This window comes from Triplophysa dalaica, chromosome 20 (assembly GCF_015846415.1).
Source record: "Triplophysa dalaica isolate WHDGS20190420 chromosome 20, ASM1584641v1, whole genome shotgun sequence".
Lineage (NCBI taxonomy): Eukaryota > Metazoa > Chordata > Actinopteri > Cypriniformes > Nemacheilidae > Triplophysa > Triplophysa dalaica.
Genome location: NC_079561.1, coordinates 7016182 through 7035071, shown reverse-complemented (window position 1 = coordinate 7035071; position 18890 = coordinate 7016182). Strand labels below are relative to the sequence as shown.

The 18890-nt window shown below is 37.6% G+C and overlaps 1 protein-coding gene across 2 annotated transcripts in view; it reads left to right on the top strand.

Annotated features, from left to right (window-relative positions):
- pax7b (paired box 7b) overlaps nucleotides 1–18890 on the top strand; it is a 43574-nt gene that overhangs the window by 863 nt on the left and 23821 nt on the right. The window contains exons 2-5 of one of the 2 annotated variants that reach the window (XM_056733693.1): nucleotides 466–701; nucleotides 905–1034; nucleotides 1275–1403; nucleotides 16822–17018. In XM_056733693.1, coding sequence (XP_056589671.1) covers nucleotides 466–701; nucleotides 905–1034; nucleotides 1275–1403; nucleotides 16822–17018 — 692 coding nt within the window. Of the gene's footprint in view, nucleotides 1–465; nucleotides 702–904; nucleotides 1050–1274; nucleotides 1404–16821; nucleotides 17019–18890 lie in introns of both variants that reach the window. The other variant, XM_056733692.1, reaches the window with a different exon arrangement.

Sequence of the window (18890 nt, the reverse complement as noted above, 5' to 3'; positions counted from 1 at the left end):
TGAACTATGCATATCAAAGGATTATACTAATATTTGAACAGCATGAACGCGAATAATAATGCAGGACGCGTCCTGCTTCTAGAGGCCCAATGCGCCACTCAAGAGAAATCTTTTTTTTTTTTAAATCAGCCGTAATTTTTCTTTGCATAAATACACGACGCGCGTGAGGATATTGAACAACTTCTAAATGGAAAATGTTAACACAAATGTATATTTTAAAATATCAAATTGAATGTAATATTTTATATAAATGATAAGATTGTTCTTTAACATTTTCGTTCTTTCAGTAAAAGTATTTTTGGAATAAAAATTAACTTGTTACTTTGTAACAAACGAATTTGATTTTTAATGATATCAACCTTTCTTTTGAGAAAGTTGTATATGTGTTTGAAACGATAATAATGAACGAAATCTGGAGAATATGCTGGCAAAGTTAGATTTAATTCATATTTCTTTACCGGACAGTTTCAACTCCTCTGGGTCAAGGTCGGGTGAATCAGCTTGGCGGAGTTTTCATCAACGGCAGGCCTTTGCCAAATCATATCCGCCACAAAATAGTTGAGATGGCTCACCACGGCATCCGTCCCTGTGTGATCTCCCGACAACTTCGCGTTTCCCACGGCTGCGTGTCCAAAATCCTTTGCCGGTATCAAGAAACTGGCTCAATCCGCCCAGGAGCAATAGGGGGAAGTAAACCCAGAGTGAGTATTTAAATACTATTATTATATTATATATATATTTTGCACAGACAATTGTCGAGGACAAATACAAAAATAAAGCAAGGAAATGTATATTTATTGGGCACACTAATGTATTACATTTTGTAGATTAATTTATTGTGCTCACTTATTCTCTTTTTTTCTATTCGCATCTACGTTTTATTCTTGCTGTATTATATATAAAGCAAGTGGCAACACCTGACGTGGAAAAGCGAATCGAAGAATATAAGCGCGAAAATCCCGGAATGTTCAGTTGGGAGATTCGGGACAAACTTTTGAAGGACGGTCTCTGTGACAGAAGTACAGTTCCCTCAGGTGAGGCCTCATCTGGTAAGCAGCCCCTTTTCTATCATGCAAACATCACATTCAGCTCAGATCTTAAGCGCAGTTTCCATCACATTTATGTTATGTCCTTTATGGATAATAACACTAATTATTATTAACTTACCCCCAATTTTATTTTATAGGTTATATTTTTTTATATTTTGAACTCTTATTATTATTGTTGTTATTATGTTCAACGTGGTTGTTCATTTTAGTTTTTTGTTCCATCAGTAAGTTCTATTAGCCGCGTTCTGCGCGCGCGGTTCGGCAAGAAAGACGATGATGACGATTTCGACAAAAAAGATGAAAGTGGGGAGAAAAAAACTAAGCACAGCATTGACGGTATACTGGGAGATAAAGGTAAATAAATTAAACATTCTTCTGAGTTTACAATGCAGAAAATCTTACCGAATTGCTGCTTTCAGATCATTTTTATTTGGAGATTATTTGGAGGTTTACACATTAAATCGTTTTTTGTGTCTGTATTCCGCGTCTTCCAAAACACTACCTGTTAAATGACCATTTAGTCATTCGATTTACTGTGTATTTATACTGGCCCTGACGGATGGTATTTAGGCCTTGATCTGTTTGTACAACACACTCATTTGACGCCGAGTAAACGGTCCCTTGAAAATGGTAACTGACAGATGACCGATGTGGCAATCAATTTCAATTACAGACCGTAGGTTCGGCATTGCCCTATGATTCACGGAATAATACAGACCTTTTATTCGCACGTAAAGATTTCAACCCGTTTTTAAATTTTTTACAAATTTTGTAATGCTATAGAATTTCCCCTACATTTATAAAGTAAGCTAAATCGGTAACGTAATAAATATTTACCAATGTCGACCGTCGCAGTCAGACAATTTTATTGTTCAAATTATACAAAACCCCAGCGATCGTATTGTTTGCTTAGCTATTTAAACTAATATAACAAAAAATTACTTATAAAACGTTATTTTGTGACCGTTTTTTCTTAAACTTGAAGATGAACTTCGGTTTAAAGATCTCTGCTTCATTGAAGCTCTTTTGAGCGAATGAAAATAATCTGTGCTACAAAGTAAAGCCTAAAAGCAAGGCTTTAGATGGAGGAATGAACCCGTCTTTTCACATTCAAAACTCCGTAAAAGGGGGGAAAAACTTTGTCACAAAAGGCCAAGAGGGGAACTATAGAGAGATGAATTATTCAATACACCCCGCTGGTAGATAGTTTTGTAATATTATCGAATCGTCTGTTGGAATAGAATGAGATTTGGAGGGTGCAAAATGTTTTATTCTTGTTTGGAAATGCCCACTGCTCTTTTTTTGGAAATCACTATTGTGTTTCTTAGCTGACGTTTGGATAGGTGGTTAAGAGGTAGGGGGTGCTCAGTTTGTAGTTATGCTTATGCTATTTCAACATCAGTTCGTATAGGGAATAGGTCAGTTTTAACGAGCCCTCGTGTCATCGCACTCAATAAAAACGACAGATGATTTTCATTTTGATGTGTTACAATGACGAGCAACTGCAGTTTCATGTTGCACTAGGGCTTTTCTTTTATTTAACTGCGATTGTGTTGTCTCTCAATTATGCACAATTTACGTGTGTTTAACTTTATAAAGTTAAAAAAGAATTGCCTTTGTCTAAACCCCATTTGTGTTTGTGTATGCGTGCGCGTTTAAACACAGCGCATTCATAACCTGGCGTTGAGCGCAGAAAGAGTCACAGCTATTGGATTACGGATATACGAAGTGACAATCCACTATTAGAAATTTTATCCACTGCCTTAGATTAGTTTCAAACACCGAGTGTATTAGGAATATGAAAGCTTCATATCCTAAAACTGATGCATGCATGTATTTTGGTCAAGAACCACGAACAACCATCTTCACATCTGCGTAAATGTCAATAATGTTTACCTATATCTCATTCCACATTTGTTTTACAATTTGTCGAGTGTCTTTTCACACGGTCATTCCAACGAGATGGAACCAAAATGCTATCTTTTTCAGGACATTTCTCGGTGCTTGTCTCGCTGATCATTCGACAGGCATTTAACAATGTTAAGACTTATTAGAGTTTGTAATGAAAACGTGTCTTTTTAAAATGCGCATGTGTTGGAGACGGGTGTAATAGCTCACAGGCATAGTAAGAAACTTATTTATCCCCAATCAGCTCTCACTCGCTGAGTTTCAAGCACTACGTTATTTTGAAGGGTTTTAAAGCAGATTAAATTGAGCCTTTTCTTTCTCTTCTCTTTCATCTTTAAACGGCCCTCGCTGGTTAGCCTTCGGCACAAATTCATGAGATTTTACGTTTTGCACACACTTGTTAGGGATTCATATATTTATTTGATAATATTGTTTCGTTGTATCTTGGATTATTTTCAGTTGATTCGACGCGCAAACTGTAATGGAAACGGAATAAGACTCCAAGCACACTATTTGAACAAATGGGGCATTTTTGTATTACTGGGAGGATGACATTGTTGAACAAAACCCTCACTAACTGTTTGTCCATAATCATGTATGGGTTGACACATGGGCAATTTTAAATTAGCTGAAATAGGGTTTGTTCCCAAAGCGTACCTGTCATGATGCATTTAAGGATTTTTTTCTCCCTGTGCTGATGTTGTGCTTTTTTTTTCCCTTTTCTGGAATATCCTAAACTCTCCGTTTAAGGACAGCTATTTTACGCACCATCTGAGGCGCATGGACCACATGTGCTTTACTCGACCAATAAACTACCCAGTTAACCAAATGAAAAACTCTTTAGTCAATTAATAACATTTACTGATTCGGAAAATAATATATGCTGCTAAAATAAGGCAATTTACAACCCTACGGTTAGTTTTGTACATATTTTACCGAAAGATGGGTCCAAAACAACCCAGCATCTTTATTTGACTTCAGTTTCGTAAACCAAAGGGCGTTTAATAAACTAGTGGATGCTTTGTCAACGATTTTTTAGGTTGGCGCTAACCAATTAACATGTTAAGTGACCTTGCTGAAAGTGTATATGGAACAGATTTCAGTCATGGCAGTCACAATATTTAGAAAATCATGAAAACGGGACACATAGAATAAAATCGAACAAATTAAAACATAATTTTGCCTCGTGCCTTTAGCAGCGAGTTTAATGAACACACGCAGTTTCCAGAAGGTTGCAAAAGATCGAATTAAACGTGGGCAGTTTCCGTTTATTTCGTATGGAGAAAATGAAGTTATATCAGAGACTCTGAAATAAGCCTCGTTTGAAGAAAGGGGACCATAGGATGATTCGGGAGACCACTTCAAACAAATCCATCTGGAGTGGAGAGAGAGAGATTTAGTGAAAGTATGAGGAAGTTATTTAGCTATTAATATTTTTTCCTCGGGCATCCAGAGTCACTCCATCTACACTTTCTTGCAGCTATTTGGCTGGGCTGAAATTGAGGGAGACCCAAATGTTGGGAAGAGATAACACAATCATCACAGGCGCGGTCCTGCGCTCTGTATCAATGTATTAAACTCGGATTAACCTCCCCTTTCCCCTGCACTGCCACCCAACACATTTCGTTGCAATTTGGTGCAAATAAACCGTTTTTGTAAAAAAAGTAATATTAATTACATATTATTATTATTTATAATTATTATTTAGTAGTAGTAGTAGCTACCCACAACAGATTGCTGGGGTATGATGGGCAGTAACAATGGTGTGAAGTAATAGAACATCTCGTTGCAAGGTCATCATAATCACCATACGCTTTTTACTGTGTGTGAATTTTGCTAATCCGAAAATCACGACAGTAATTTCGGCTACATTCCCTTGTGAAACATTTGCACTGTTACTGAATTACATGGTAGTTAACTTTGTCGTGTAAATTGTTTTTTAAACGTTCCCTCAAGATAAATTGTATACAAATATAGGCCTGCACCCAACCAAGATCCTTAATTCGTGGAACGAATCGAATGTGGGAAAACGCCATATCCTGTCCACTTATTTTTCCTTCTTTGACAGCGTGGTATGTTACTCTCTTGGTTCCGCTTTGGTTAAATGATGTAAAGGTTCCCTAATTCCTAATGGATGATACATATTTATTCTATAGACTGTAAGAAAAAAAAGCAATGTAATATAGTAAAAGTAGCTATAACTACAAAAAAACAACAAAAGCAGTATACCTTTAAAATAATATAAACGAATGGACTATGTGTCAGAGTAGCGTGTCATTACAGTTCACAATTCAAGAGTGACATTGAAATTGCGTAAACATGCGCATGTCCTCTTGCAGAGAATATGCATAAGCAATTATTTTCAACAGCTTTGCTGACCTGTTAACTTGGGGCGTATCCTATGCTATGAAGAGGATTTTCTTGTGTGTTTCAGATGTTTAAGGGAGAGAGGAAAAAAGTAGGTTCAGAAAAGTAGAGGCGTCTGGAGGAAATTGAGAGGCTTATAGTCTTTGATCCTTGGGTGCTTTTCCTTATCAGAAACATTTGTGGTGACACCACGACAATAGGAGTTCATCATATTACAGACTGGCAGTGCTGCTTTCAAGACTGCCTGTCTATTAATTAAAGTATGGCCATGTGGGACAAGGACTATCTCCGGCGTGCACATATTGCTATTTGAATGGCTTTTCGGATCTCTGGTGCGCCGGTGTGTGCGCGCTAGTTTGAAGGACTCGATCTCCCATTTTGGCCTGTAGTAAAATACTAAATATACTATTAACATGTTCGTAATGAAAAAATTCATTTTAAAGATCCACTTTAATATCCCATTTATTTGTCCAAAATAAAGAGGCCCCCAAAAGTTTGTAAACAAGCCCTAACAAAAATACGATATTTCGTGTAAATTGAGCAATTAGGTGGTCAAAAATACATGTCATTTGAGAAGATGGGCACTGTGTTGTAGGGTGGGGGCATCCTGTTGGACCAAAAGAACAAAACGAGCAAACGACAAGGAAAAACTCCCGCTGACACTAATAAAAGATTTGCCTCCGGGCTATGTGATGTCACAAAAGTGTTTTTGATGCCCTAGACTCGCCATCTCTTTAGTGCTGAACTCTGTCCCTTTAAAGTTGAATGTCAACGGAACTCTTGGTGACCCCAAACGAAGACTTGGATGTAGGTATTAATATATATAAATATACGTTTTCTATCTAAAAACAACGTAATACATTTTTTAGTAATATTGCGTAATTTTTTTGTAAATAGATGCGTAAAAGTTCGAAATGGCGTATTAAATTATACAATGAAGTCACATTTTATCGGACAAAATAAATCATAATTTCATAAACAAATATAAAAATAACGAATAAAAAAACCCAAATAATATAAAATAGTTTGTATATTCAACACAAGGTAATGTGCAATTTAAGGAAACAAACAAACAAACCTTCAACATATTACTTGACTTGTTGATTTTGATCTTATTGTTCGTATCGCTTTCAAACCAGCTTTAATGGCCTCTTTGGGAATACAAATATATGAAAAGAGGAGTTACCAAAGTGGAGGGGGGTGAATTTGGGCAATTGCTGCCCACTCCTTTACCATGGAGTGTTCAGTAGCCATTCCTTAATCCTGCTTTCATTTTTGCCGACAAATGCCAAGAATCCTGTCTGGAGACCCAATGGGAGACTGATCAGCTAACAAAAGGGAATCCATCCACAAAGCAGGACTGCCAATCGTGGTTCAGGGAACTCATAAACAGACCAAAGGAAAATGAACCTTTTGCTCATAGATCTAACATTTTGAACACAAATGTCCAAACATAGGCACACCTATGCGCTTGTGCAATTGAGAACCTGCCCAAGCTGTGGTATAGCCTACACTGAAGATGTTCCTGTACCTAAAAATTTAAAATAAAAAAATATCTCCACTGTCATGGCCCAAAAAACAATCTGCGCCAGATTATGTCACTTTAAATGATATAAAGAAATCTAATCTGGTGTTTTAATAATATTTTAACTGAAATATGGATTTAAAATATAGGTTACAAATTATTATAAAACAGTGCTTTTTATAACTTATTTCTATAGTTTTTTAAAATGTGTTTTATCATTTTTTCACGAAATTTGAAAATGTTTTTAACAGACTTGCAGGAAACAGGCCAATATTTATTCACCATACAGCGAACATTGCTTTTCAACACATGTAAAGAGCTTACTTAAATTCAAGCAACAAAAATCCCATCAAGATTAGCCTAATGAAGGCCATTAATTATCATTCAGCTCATTAATTATTGTAAGAACAAATCCACCATGTGGTGTTGGGGAGATTTGAGAGAATCTAAAATGTGTTTCAGGTGCAGCTTTATCAGTTTTATTTAAAAAGTCAAGTCCCCCATTCTTGCGTGAATTAACTTTTGTTCCTTTAGGGGTTCCTTTTATTGTTTGAGCAAAAATTATTCTGGTGTCTGACAGCCCTCTTTCCTGATTTAAAGACAGTCACTTCTAAAGAGAGAAAGAAAAGGGAAAAAGGACCGTCTGTTATTTTGTGTCTTTGGCCTCTCTGCGTCGGCTATTCAGGCAAGTTGATGAACTCCTCCAAAAGTTTATTAAGAAGAGCAAAACAATGGAGTCTAAAGGCTTTAGGCAGCCCAAAGAGACAGTTTATAAACTAGCTGCTATTGTCCCTCAAAGCCAGATGCATGAATACCTTTGAATGGGTTCCTTCAAACTGACACGATCAAGCTAGACAACAGCATGTTAAAAGGAACGGCCTTTCTTTTTGCCTCACAGATTTGTATTTTCTGCATTAATGTACATCTGCGGTAGGAGGGGTCCAAGCTGGACGGGCTCAGTCCCAGTCAATACCCGAACCCACAGCCTTTTAGGCTGTTTGAAGTAAAGTCCTATGTTCTGCACGCCCTCGGTGGGTTGCAGGTGTCACAAGGCTGCGAGAAATATGGTAATCTAAGCGCAAAAGAAAAGAGTCACCCTCCTTTTGACATTTTAAACAGAGCATTTTCCAAGTGAATGACTTGAAATTGCCTGTTTGTAGGGTTTGGAGTTTGTCTTAATGCTGGAAAAGGATTTACAGGGCTTCCATGGAAAGGTTAACATTTTTCAAAAATGTGGACAAGAGATTTATATTGATTTATTATTACACATTTTACTGCACACTGCATGGATAACATAAATACATATTTAAAATCAAATTCAATAACATTTATATTTATTTTCAAATGCCCACTTAAAATGTAAATACTATGATATTTAAAAATACAAAAATTACAAACAATTATTTATTAACTGGTTTAGAACATTTTTGTTATACTTCTTGGCACTCTTCTGTGATTTTTAATCATATCTTATTTTAAATCATAATTTTAATTTAGAGGTAAATACGTTTCATCATAGAATCAGAAGCACATTTAGCTGCAGTATATAGTGTTAAGAACAAATGTACCAAGTAACAAGATGAAAGAAAGATTTAGCAGCTAAAGTATTTATGAACCGGGAGTGACAGGGATGTCCACCAGCTTGGCAGATTTGGCAAGTGCTGTATTAGACCTTCCACCTGGCAGATTTATCAGAGCAATGGAGGCAGTTAGAGATGGGTATCAAAGAAGGAACCAGATAACCAGAAGGTTGTTGCTGTTTGTTTGCCTTCCTGGAGTTATTTACAAGAACGCTTAACAACTTTGCCATATGTTTTGTGTCCATGTCTAAAATAAGTTGATGTTAAGGGCAACACAAGAAGGCTAGTGCAAACGCCGCTATAATTTTGGCAGAAAAAGTCTAATTTACCTCTGACCCACAGTGTAGACATATACTAAAAAGTTAAAATGTCTAAATTAATAAAAGTTTAAGGACAGTTTTAAATGTATAGAAATGATGGACCTTAGATTTTAATTCTATAAAGACCCTAACTGCTTATAAGTAGCATATTCCAAAATAAGCCTTACGAATTGAATGGCCTCACAAAAGTTAAGACCAATTTATATGACAATAAAAGCATGGCCCATGTAATAGGTAACAGTAATTAAGTGGCGAGGGAAATTGTACCGCATCAGTCCTATAATTAGGGCTACACAACATGGCCCAATAGCTTAGAAATCACCATCAGCCCACGCTACTTATGGCCATAAAATTTCCCATTTTATGCTCTTCAGCGGCCTCACCCCAAGATTCTTCATTAGCTTTATTTATATGTGTGTTTTGCACTCGCACAAAGACAATAAACATGTTCCTAGAGTGTTGCAAATCAGAAATTTGCTCAGATATTTTCCACCAACTTAAGTGTTGAATGTGGCGGGCAGTGTGAGAGCTGAAGAGGGGCCAGGCAGCTGTGAGGGAGTCTGCCCGCGTCCCTCTCCCCACACAGGCATCAAACAGGGCACTTGTCGTACATTTTTAACTAATGGGCTTATTTTTGCGGCCTTTGTTGCTTTCTCTTCAGGCTACACTTTTTCACACTGACTTTTTTCCTTCTTCCCTTCATTATACAAAAGCACTGCTGACTGTTCTTTCCTTATATTTTTGGATCTGTTGGTTTGAGATTTGTCATTAAAAACAGCCGAACTGGATTTGTGTTTTGTTCTGGTCTCGGTGCTCGGTTATCATGGACCCCATTAAACTGTTTACAGCATCTAATTTATGTTAAAGGGTTACTTCTTATACCCACATTTTGACAGACTTCTGAAGAACGGCTTACCCATTCCTTAAGTAGCACTGTGTGGATTCATTTTAAATCACTTTTTCTTCATCTTTGATTATTTATCAGCGCAATGCTTCATTCTTTTTTTTAAATAAGATTATGCCCTTTGCTATTATTTATTTATTTTCTCTTTCGGCGTTTGTATTTAAGCCTTAGGCTGTCCACTTATATTAAGATTTATTTCCCATAAGCTAAATCAGTGGTGAAATTGACACTCAGCATTTTTTGTTTATGCAACTGTTTTATCTCAAGAAGAGACACACGCCACCACTGTGCCTAAAGGGGATAAAAGCTTTGCATTGAATAAATGGTAGTTTGCTAAGACACAAAGTCATGATAACGCAAACATCTTTGTGAGGATGGAATTTAGTTCAGCTGTAGTCTTACTCTTAGTATTTACAGTAAGGCCTCACATGAAGTATCCTAAAGTTCCCTAGTATTGCTTTCCAGAACTTTGCTAGTTTTTTTTAATTAATGGTTGGCATACGCTTGCATTTGGCATGTCCCCGTATTGTGTTTATTAAAGGTGCTATGTGTAATGTTTTGGAAGATTTATTGTCAGAAATGCAATAAACATAACTATGTTTTCATAGGTGTATATAGACCTTACATAATGATGTGTTAGGCTTTTATTACCTTGGAATGAGATATTTCTATCTTAATACAACACGGGTCCCCTAACATGGAATTCACCATGTTGTTTGTACAGTAGCCCTCAACGGACAAACTTCTCTACAGAGCGTGTTTGCATAGTATGTTATCTTCTTCAGCAAAAACGCCTTTGAGAGCCACCGTAGTTATTTGAATTGCTCCTTTAACTAGACACAATGACATTTTATCAAAAGTAGAGCCGTCCGTGTCTAACACGTTTGACTAAAATTTGCTGAAGGTTGAAGTATGTTCATGCCTCTTGGTGTTCTCTGACACACATTAAAGTTTAATAAGCTATAGCCATTCTAGTTTAAGTGGCTGATCTTGCCGTCTTTCTCACCTTTTAGATGTTTGATTAAGTTGCACGGTTCCGATTGCTTTTGACCTCAATTAGCAAGATCTCAAGACCGTGTAATGTAAAACTCAACCTTGAAAAAGAAAATAATGAAACTTGATGTAAATGGACACCTGCTATTCGGTTTCTCACAGCTCGAAACAGAATTAGAACTCCATCCAGCTTCTGTTGACCAAGTCAGCACTTTCTGGCAAACTGATTAAAATTATTTTCCCCCTTACTGCCTAAAGATATTTTAAGAACCATTTCAGATTCATTCTATAATAGGGAAAAAGTGGAATTCAGCTAATACAGCAGAACAGATTTGACATTCACATTCATGTTTCAATCTGATAACTTCAGCAAAATTAGATTTCTTTCGTGCAATTGCCCCTTAAGTACATTTATTATCCAAACACATTCTCCGTTCATATTTTCCCCTGTTGTTTAGCCTTTTATCAGAAGATTCCCTATCAAAACTCTAAGTTTCCACATTCCAGAACATTCCAAACCTAAGAGACACAAGCCATCCTTAGCTCCCCATCTCTCAGGGCAGCTACCCCCTCTCCTGCCCTTAAATGGATTCATATTCAGGCAGCATTTTCCACTGGCGCTTGGGCACAGAGAGTCAATATGTCAGCATTTATTGATGCCCCACAGAGCTGCACAGGGTTGTCAGGCCTCTTTTCAGGCTTAAATGGCCCCCTAAGGTGCGTCTTCTATGGGGCCTGAAAGGGCATGGAGGCCCCCGAGTCTCTCTGTTGTTTAAGGTGAGCACACTCTCACACAGACACGGCGGACAAAAAGCCCACTGAGCCTTCATGCACATGATGAGATGTACAAAAGAGCATCACCCATCACTTCTCCCTCACATCTTCTCGCTTTTTCTCTCAAATGTTTTTCAATGCCGCAAAAAAGAAAGGAGGGCTAATTGTTTGTTGTGGGAGCCAAAATTATGAAGCGTTCCCTCCGTTTTTACTTAATCTGTCTCTGTTTGCAACTGTTGCCGCTTCTTTTAGAGACACTATCCTTTTATTCAGTGAATGAGAAATATGAAGATATAGTGGAAAGTGAATGAAACTTGTGTGTGCACAGGTCTGTTGGGTTTAGATGTTATGTGATTGTGTAATTTGAAAAAGTTTGAATAAAAATTAGAGATGCACCGATGTATCGTCCAATAACAAATAACATTTCACACTATCGGATGCTATCGTTTCAATATTAATAGTATATATGAATAAATAACATTCAGAAAGTTAAGAAATATTAATTGCATTTTCAGAATCGGTATCGACAGACATTATGAATAAATTGATATCAATGGAGGAAATTGGTTTCGGTGCATCTCTAATAAAAATATGTTTTTAAATTGCGAATTTTCTTTTAGTTAAGCGTAGCAGGTCGGCAAAAAGGTAATACATAATATCGGCACTGTTTTTCAGAACCCATTTATATCCAAATTCACTGTTTTTAAGGAAGGAAAAAACACAGAACTTTTTAATGATTGCATACTGTGTTGCCAAAGTAAACAAGCACTTTTTAATACTTTTTATTGGATAGATATTTTCCAAACCCAGTGACAAACATAAAGGGTGACTAACAATAAAAAATTAAATCACGAAACATAGAAGTTGGAGGTTTCAAAGGGGCAGCAGGGATATGTAGTTACTTTTGCATTATGAAGGAAATAACGTCAAGAGAGACTCTGAAACCACAGAGATGGTGCAAAAGCAGGTGCATATGTAACATATGAGAATACATTTACATTACATTTATGCATTTGGCAGACGCTTTTACCCAAAGCGACTTACATTGCATTATCCTATACATTTATACTTAGGCATATACAATCCCCTGGGATCGAACCCACAACCTTGCGTTGTTAACGCAATGCTCTTACCACTGAGCTACAGGAAAGCCAAAATGATATATTTGATATACAAAGACAAAAATTATATACATACATTACCTTTTCCTGAGATTGGCCTGAGATTGTTAACGTGTGTGAATTTGTTCATGGCTTGAATAGACTATTAAGCAAAACAAGTAGTACCAACTAATAGTTCTAATAAAATTATTATACTATTTTAAAATGATATCGGTTTTAGTAAAATAGGACACTCTGCTACACTGCTTAGTGAAGCTAAATTGATGAAAGTTTTGTTGACTGTTCTTGTGTCAGACTGTCAAAAAATGAAGTACCCAATTGTGTGCCTCCTCCAATACTCTACTCGGGTATAATGTTGTTTTGAGAGCCAGTTCTGATGAAGACAAATGCCTAAATGTTTTCTACAATGCTAAGCTTGGTGGAATGTGCAGCTGTGGAGGGCCACTTTACCCCAGGCCTGTTCGTTCTTTATACAGATTGTGACAGGAAAGGTTAGCGAGAGAGGGAACAAGAAAGAGAGTACAGGGGAAAAAGGCAACAGAGGGGGAAGAAGGTCTGAGTGTGGCCGTGATGATGAATATCCCATCTGCTCACTGGATCATCGTTGATGGAAGTGGTCTGGGGGATCTTATGTTGAGAGAAGATCTTATGTAGGGTGGTCATGACTTTTCTGTGGCCTTAGTCACTCCTCACCCGTAGTGTTTAATCACTGTCCTGGATGTAGAGTTTTACCCCTCAGCTGTCAACTCAAGATCAGTCAGTTTGGCTGAATAAAGTGAATCAGTTCAGATTGTCGGCTATTCTTATGGCTTCAGTTTTACCCAACGGCTTACAATTCAATACATATTTGAGATACATTAGAGCAAATCTCACTTGTTTAGGTGCCTTTGAAGTGTAAGTGCTACAGTACAAATCAGGTTGATCCCATGGGGCGCAGTTAATGTTAATAACAGATTGGATGCAGGGAGACAATTTGAAGTTTGGATGACTGTAGGATTTGAGTATGCATAACTTGTCGAAGCTTGTGAGAAAGAAAACACTCATTTACTGTCAGATTATGCAGTTCAATTATGAAATGATGTCTGTGTTTCACATCCTGTTCCTTTTGTCGGAAACATTGCACGATCCCTGGAGAAACACATTTAATAGAGGAATAATTTATTCACCGTAAATCTTAATTAAACATTTTTAATCAACATCCCTTGATCTTTTTATATATATTTGAGTGACGTCATATATTGTAATTGAAATTCTAAAACGAGGTTTGGCGAAGTGCTCTCTCTTTTTAAAACATTTGAAATAATAAGTTTCGATTCCTTCACCTTTATTCAAAAGATCTCACTCAGACAAAATGTGTCTTACTCGATAATGTTTATGCTGCAGCACATTCGACACGTCTGGGTACTCGCCATGGTCGCGTTCGTATGATGCGACTCAGCATGTCAATCGTGGGATCTCACGGAGACAAAGATGAGGTCCAGGTTTAGACACGTATCTTCGCCAGCGTCTGTTTCATTTCCATAATCCTGTCTCCATTATGCTGACCTTTAGCAGGAGAGTGCTGTCAAACTTATTCAGTATTTCTCTGTCTGTGCTGAGGAGCAGCTTGTGGGTTGTAATTGTTGTGACGTGGGCAGAATGGGATGTGGCAGAATACATACTCATCAGTCATGCCGTAGCATCTGTGTCCCGACTTGAACATGTCAAATTGAGTTTTGGTAAATTTGTTCTCCTGATTTAGTATTTTTCTGTTTGAAAGAAAAACATGAGCAATGTGAGAAGGCAAAGCTGAACCTGCCTTTAAAATCTGGCAGCATGTTGAGGATAGCAAATAAATTCCATGCTGTCTCTGAAATGAAAGTGATGCTGCTGTCTCAAGTGTCTTCATGGCAAGTCAAAAGCAAATCACTTTGTCCCGATCTCTTCAAAACCAGGATTTAAAGATGAGCTCTAATATATATGTATACTTGAGGTTCCTGCCACAGTGTTGCGGCGGACGGAGAGTTTTCGGCCCAAAGAAATAGCAAAGGAATTGATTTAATTAATGCGGCCTCATGTCCTACGGCCACATGTAATCCGTTGAGAATTCCTGAGCGTGAGCACCGGGAAACAAAAAGACATCAACCAGAAGACTCCTCAAGTGCCCTGTAATGGGAACCTCTCTGTAATCCCATAATTCCTTGTTTAATTAAAAGACAGAGCTGGCCTGAAGTCTGAGACCCTTTAATAGCTCTTACGTTGTTTTGTTTCTGTTTGGAGGCTGCTTTTGGATTCTTTATGTCCAGCCTTTGTTCAGGCAAACAAAAACATGTAAACAAACGCTGAAGAGACAAGCAGACACACTTTTGGTAGTCTGGTGTTGGCTTTGTTTGGATTTACTGTTGTGATCAAGCCAATGTCAGGTACTCAAGTTATATTTTATTAAGAATTACAAACGACAGGTCACCCAAAAATTAATATTGACTCGAGTTGTTCCAATCCTGTGTTTTTTGTTGTTGTTGACCAAGAACTGTTTGGTTACAAGCATTCTTCCAAATGTCTTTCTCTGTGTTGATCAGAAAGAAGAAATTTATACAGATTTGAAACAACTTTATTTTTGGGTAAACTGTTCCTTTAAATGACATTCAAAACAATATGTATAAATATTTAAAATAGACAAATTGTTTCAATTTAAAATGAAGGTTACAACCATTTACATAACTCGTTTTAAAAATACAGTATATTCATTTAAAAACATTAACATTCTCTTGCATCTAATTCTTTTTAAACATATTATACAATCTTATTTTGTTTCGACTCACCTGACTGCTGTCCTCATGGTAGTAGTGTGGACTCAGAATGAACTTGAACAGAATCTGCTGTCGTCTGTATGAGTTCTATTGCTTTTTTAATACCTCTCAATTCAATCTTGTTTTTCACCTGGCCTGAAAAAAACTGTTCTTACTTTAGTGTACACCTTTTCAATGGACAAACCAAGTGTTTAGGATGTGAAATTTTAAAGTTGAATCATGATTTGTTCATAGAGGAAAAATAGCTCAGCTCTCCTTCTTGTGCCTCTCATGCCTTGGGCTTGTTAAACTAGAACTGTCTATGTCTGGCATCGAAGAAGGGTTAACTGAATGAGCATGAAATGTCACATGCAGTCATGTCCATCATCTTTTTTCAGATGAATTAAATCGTATCACTTGGAACAATCATTCTCCTTGCGGCTTATGGGCAGACGGCTCTTTTAAACCCACGGCTAGACCTGAACTCTTCTGTTGCTGGATCTGACTGTGCGCAACATTAACGCAATGAGTGGTAAAATAATTGTGATTCTTAAAGAATGGGGTGTACAGGGTTTTGGGTTGAGCCCACGGCATCGGAAACGATACAGTGCTTCCACCATGGCAGCGATCGAGTCCATATACCAAGTCAGGGTTCAGCCATTACTGATATAAAATCGCATCAATTTAGAAGAAAGTCGTGGCCTGGATTAGGGCCAGTGTATGCGGAGCAAGACCCCCATCACCGCCGAAGGGATTTATGCGGCTCAGCCCAGTTCCAGGCAATGTGGAAATAGCTAACTAAAATCAAATGACAAAAAGGGCTCTGAATAAAAAGGGAGGAAGGTAGATCTTTTTAAACGTTATTTGATGCTGTACTTGTCAATCCTTCTTAATTAAATGCTTTAACAGGAAAATGTGAATGCTTTTTGCAAGTACAACTGTATAGGCTGTATAGCAAGCACGTATGGCTCTGTGCCATTTCTATGCCACCCATAGTCACAGATCTCTGGTTTGCATGAGATCAGATGGGCACCAATTCATTCTTCCTTAGCTATCCAACTAACCAGTAAACAGCAATGCAATAGTTATTTGCACTTGACTGCATGATAATCCTCTGCTGGTGTTTTGAGAATACCGCAGATGCAATTTAATGGAATAAACACCAGTGCCAGTTTTAATTCTCGAGAATGATGTTAAAACGCTAAGGTGGTCGGCAGAGATTAACTCTTATTTTTCCTCCATGGCCTCAGGGCCAGATAGGATGTGCCAATGTGGGATTGTGTTCAGAGCCTCACTTATATAAATAGCTGTGCATTGAAATAATATTTGCTTAAAAGCCACATAAATACACATCATCTCAACTCACTGGCACCTATTCGCTCCAAAGCAACAAAATGAATATAATGACAGTGTTTGTGAGCAGTGAGCTTTCTGATAAGCTAATTTTTTTATAGTTGTCTATAATTTTGTTAGCGTGAACAACACACTCAGTTTTGTTGTCCTCTGCGGCAGGTCGAATGGATGAAGGCTCGGATATAGAGTCAGAACCAGATCTGCCCCTGAAAAGGAAGCAGAGACGAAGTCGGACGACTTTTACAGCCGAGCAGCTAGAAGAGCTGGAAAAGGCTTTCGAGAGGACACATTACCCGGACATTTACACCAGAGAGGAACTAGCCCAGAGAACCAAACTCACCGAGGCCAGAGTGCAGGTAGGACGCTACGCAGCAATGCTCCCTGCAATGCACATGGTTTGGATGTGATGCAATTTGCATCAAGAGTCATTGCCAACATTATTCTGTAAATAAAGGCTCCTGTATGAAGGTTATTAGGGATGTCAAAGGTTTGTAAGACTGATGATCTTAGTTTGTAGATGGGACGTAGATGCTATTTCACAATGAGAGCTCAGTCGGAGTTCAGCTTAGAGGTCTATAGAGCTCTGATATGTCACTAAAACCGTTGGACTGAGGTCCTCTGATTGATGATGCGTGTAACAATGCGACTGCTCATTTTAAAGAGAGCTCGTGAACAGCACAGTAGGCCCCTTCCTGTCAGCTGTGTCCTAGTGGACGCCCATGAAGACAGAAACACGATCATGTGGCCTACATGGCACTTCTTCTGTTAACATGCATGTGAATAGAAAATTATACCTCTAAATTAATGCTTATTTCATTATTCTAAATAAAATCATTTGTTTGCGCGAAACAAACACAAATATTGTAGTAGTGTGGGTACTGGCTCAACTGGATTCAACTGACAGCTCTTCAACCATGTGGATATTTGAAACAATGAGGAGGGAAAATACAGTAGAGTTATGGCAGCAGCTGTTGGGAGCCGAGGGAGGGGGATAAAAAGATCGAGAGCACATTCCTTGTGGATTTCTCACTTCAGCTTTTGGCCGAGATCTTTTCTTCCCACCACTTGCAAGCCCACCACCGCTTCTCGTAAAATTTGCGCTATACTAAGAGCAGCCCACACTCACTCATGGATATCCCTCTTCACCAGTTACATTTGTCAGTAAAAAAATGCTGTGGGGCTTGTAATGTGTATTGTAAATTATGGGGAAATCCTTTAAAACCAATGTGTGTTTGTTGTTCAGTTGTGTGATAAGGTTAATTGTATTTAAAGTAAATAGCTACTCTATACAGCCGTGAAAGAAAAATAGACCATTTCAAAATTATTTCAGTTTTTGTAAGTATGTTTTTAGGTAAAATTATATGTTTCTGTTTCATACTGTGAACTACATTTACATTTAAGGATTGGCAGACAATTTTGTCCAAAGTGACTTACATTGTACTAAACATTTGTTTGTGACTACGTGCAATCCCCTGGGATCGAACCCATGACCTAGGCGTTGCTAGCGCAATGCTCTAACAATTGAGCCACAGGAAAGCTACTTACAATATTTTTATCCGAATTTCAAATAAAAATATTTTTTCTATTAGCACATATTTGTAGAAAACGAATTTTGTGGAAATTAAACAGACATTGGACTTGGAATGGCCACAATACATCTAGAAATGATGATTACATGAAAATGTGGAATGGTTTCTTGACTTTTTCAGTAGTTGTATGTCAGATGATATCTCATGATTGAAAGTAGCTCATTTTCTATAAAATAAGCAGTTTTACAATTATTTTCAGCTTTTTTATAACAACCTATACATTTGGTTGGAAAACGTCAAAAGATGCTGGTGCTCAAAATTTGATGATAAATGTAAAACTTTTAGCAATGGCTCCATTTACAAATAGTTGGCTCACAGTGACCTTGTAAACGCTTTTTAGTAAAGAAATTTTCTCTCTTATTGCCAGAGTCAGAGACCCTGCTGTCAGGGATTTGGCCCCTGAGCTGTAAGCAGCCCCATGGGACATTAGGTCCTTTTGTGTGTTTATGGCAACAGATGCTAATTAGACAAGTGAATAAACAATACTGAAAAGCGACATCAGTTTTGAAGTGGCCTTTTGCTAGAAATTCGTGTGTCGGGACTGAATTATTATTTGAAAAAATGAAGATCTAATAACATGTAAAGAAAATCGGATTGGAGAGAGAAATGATTTCAAAGATCATACGAAATAAAGTTATA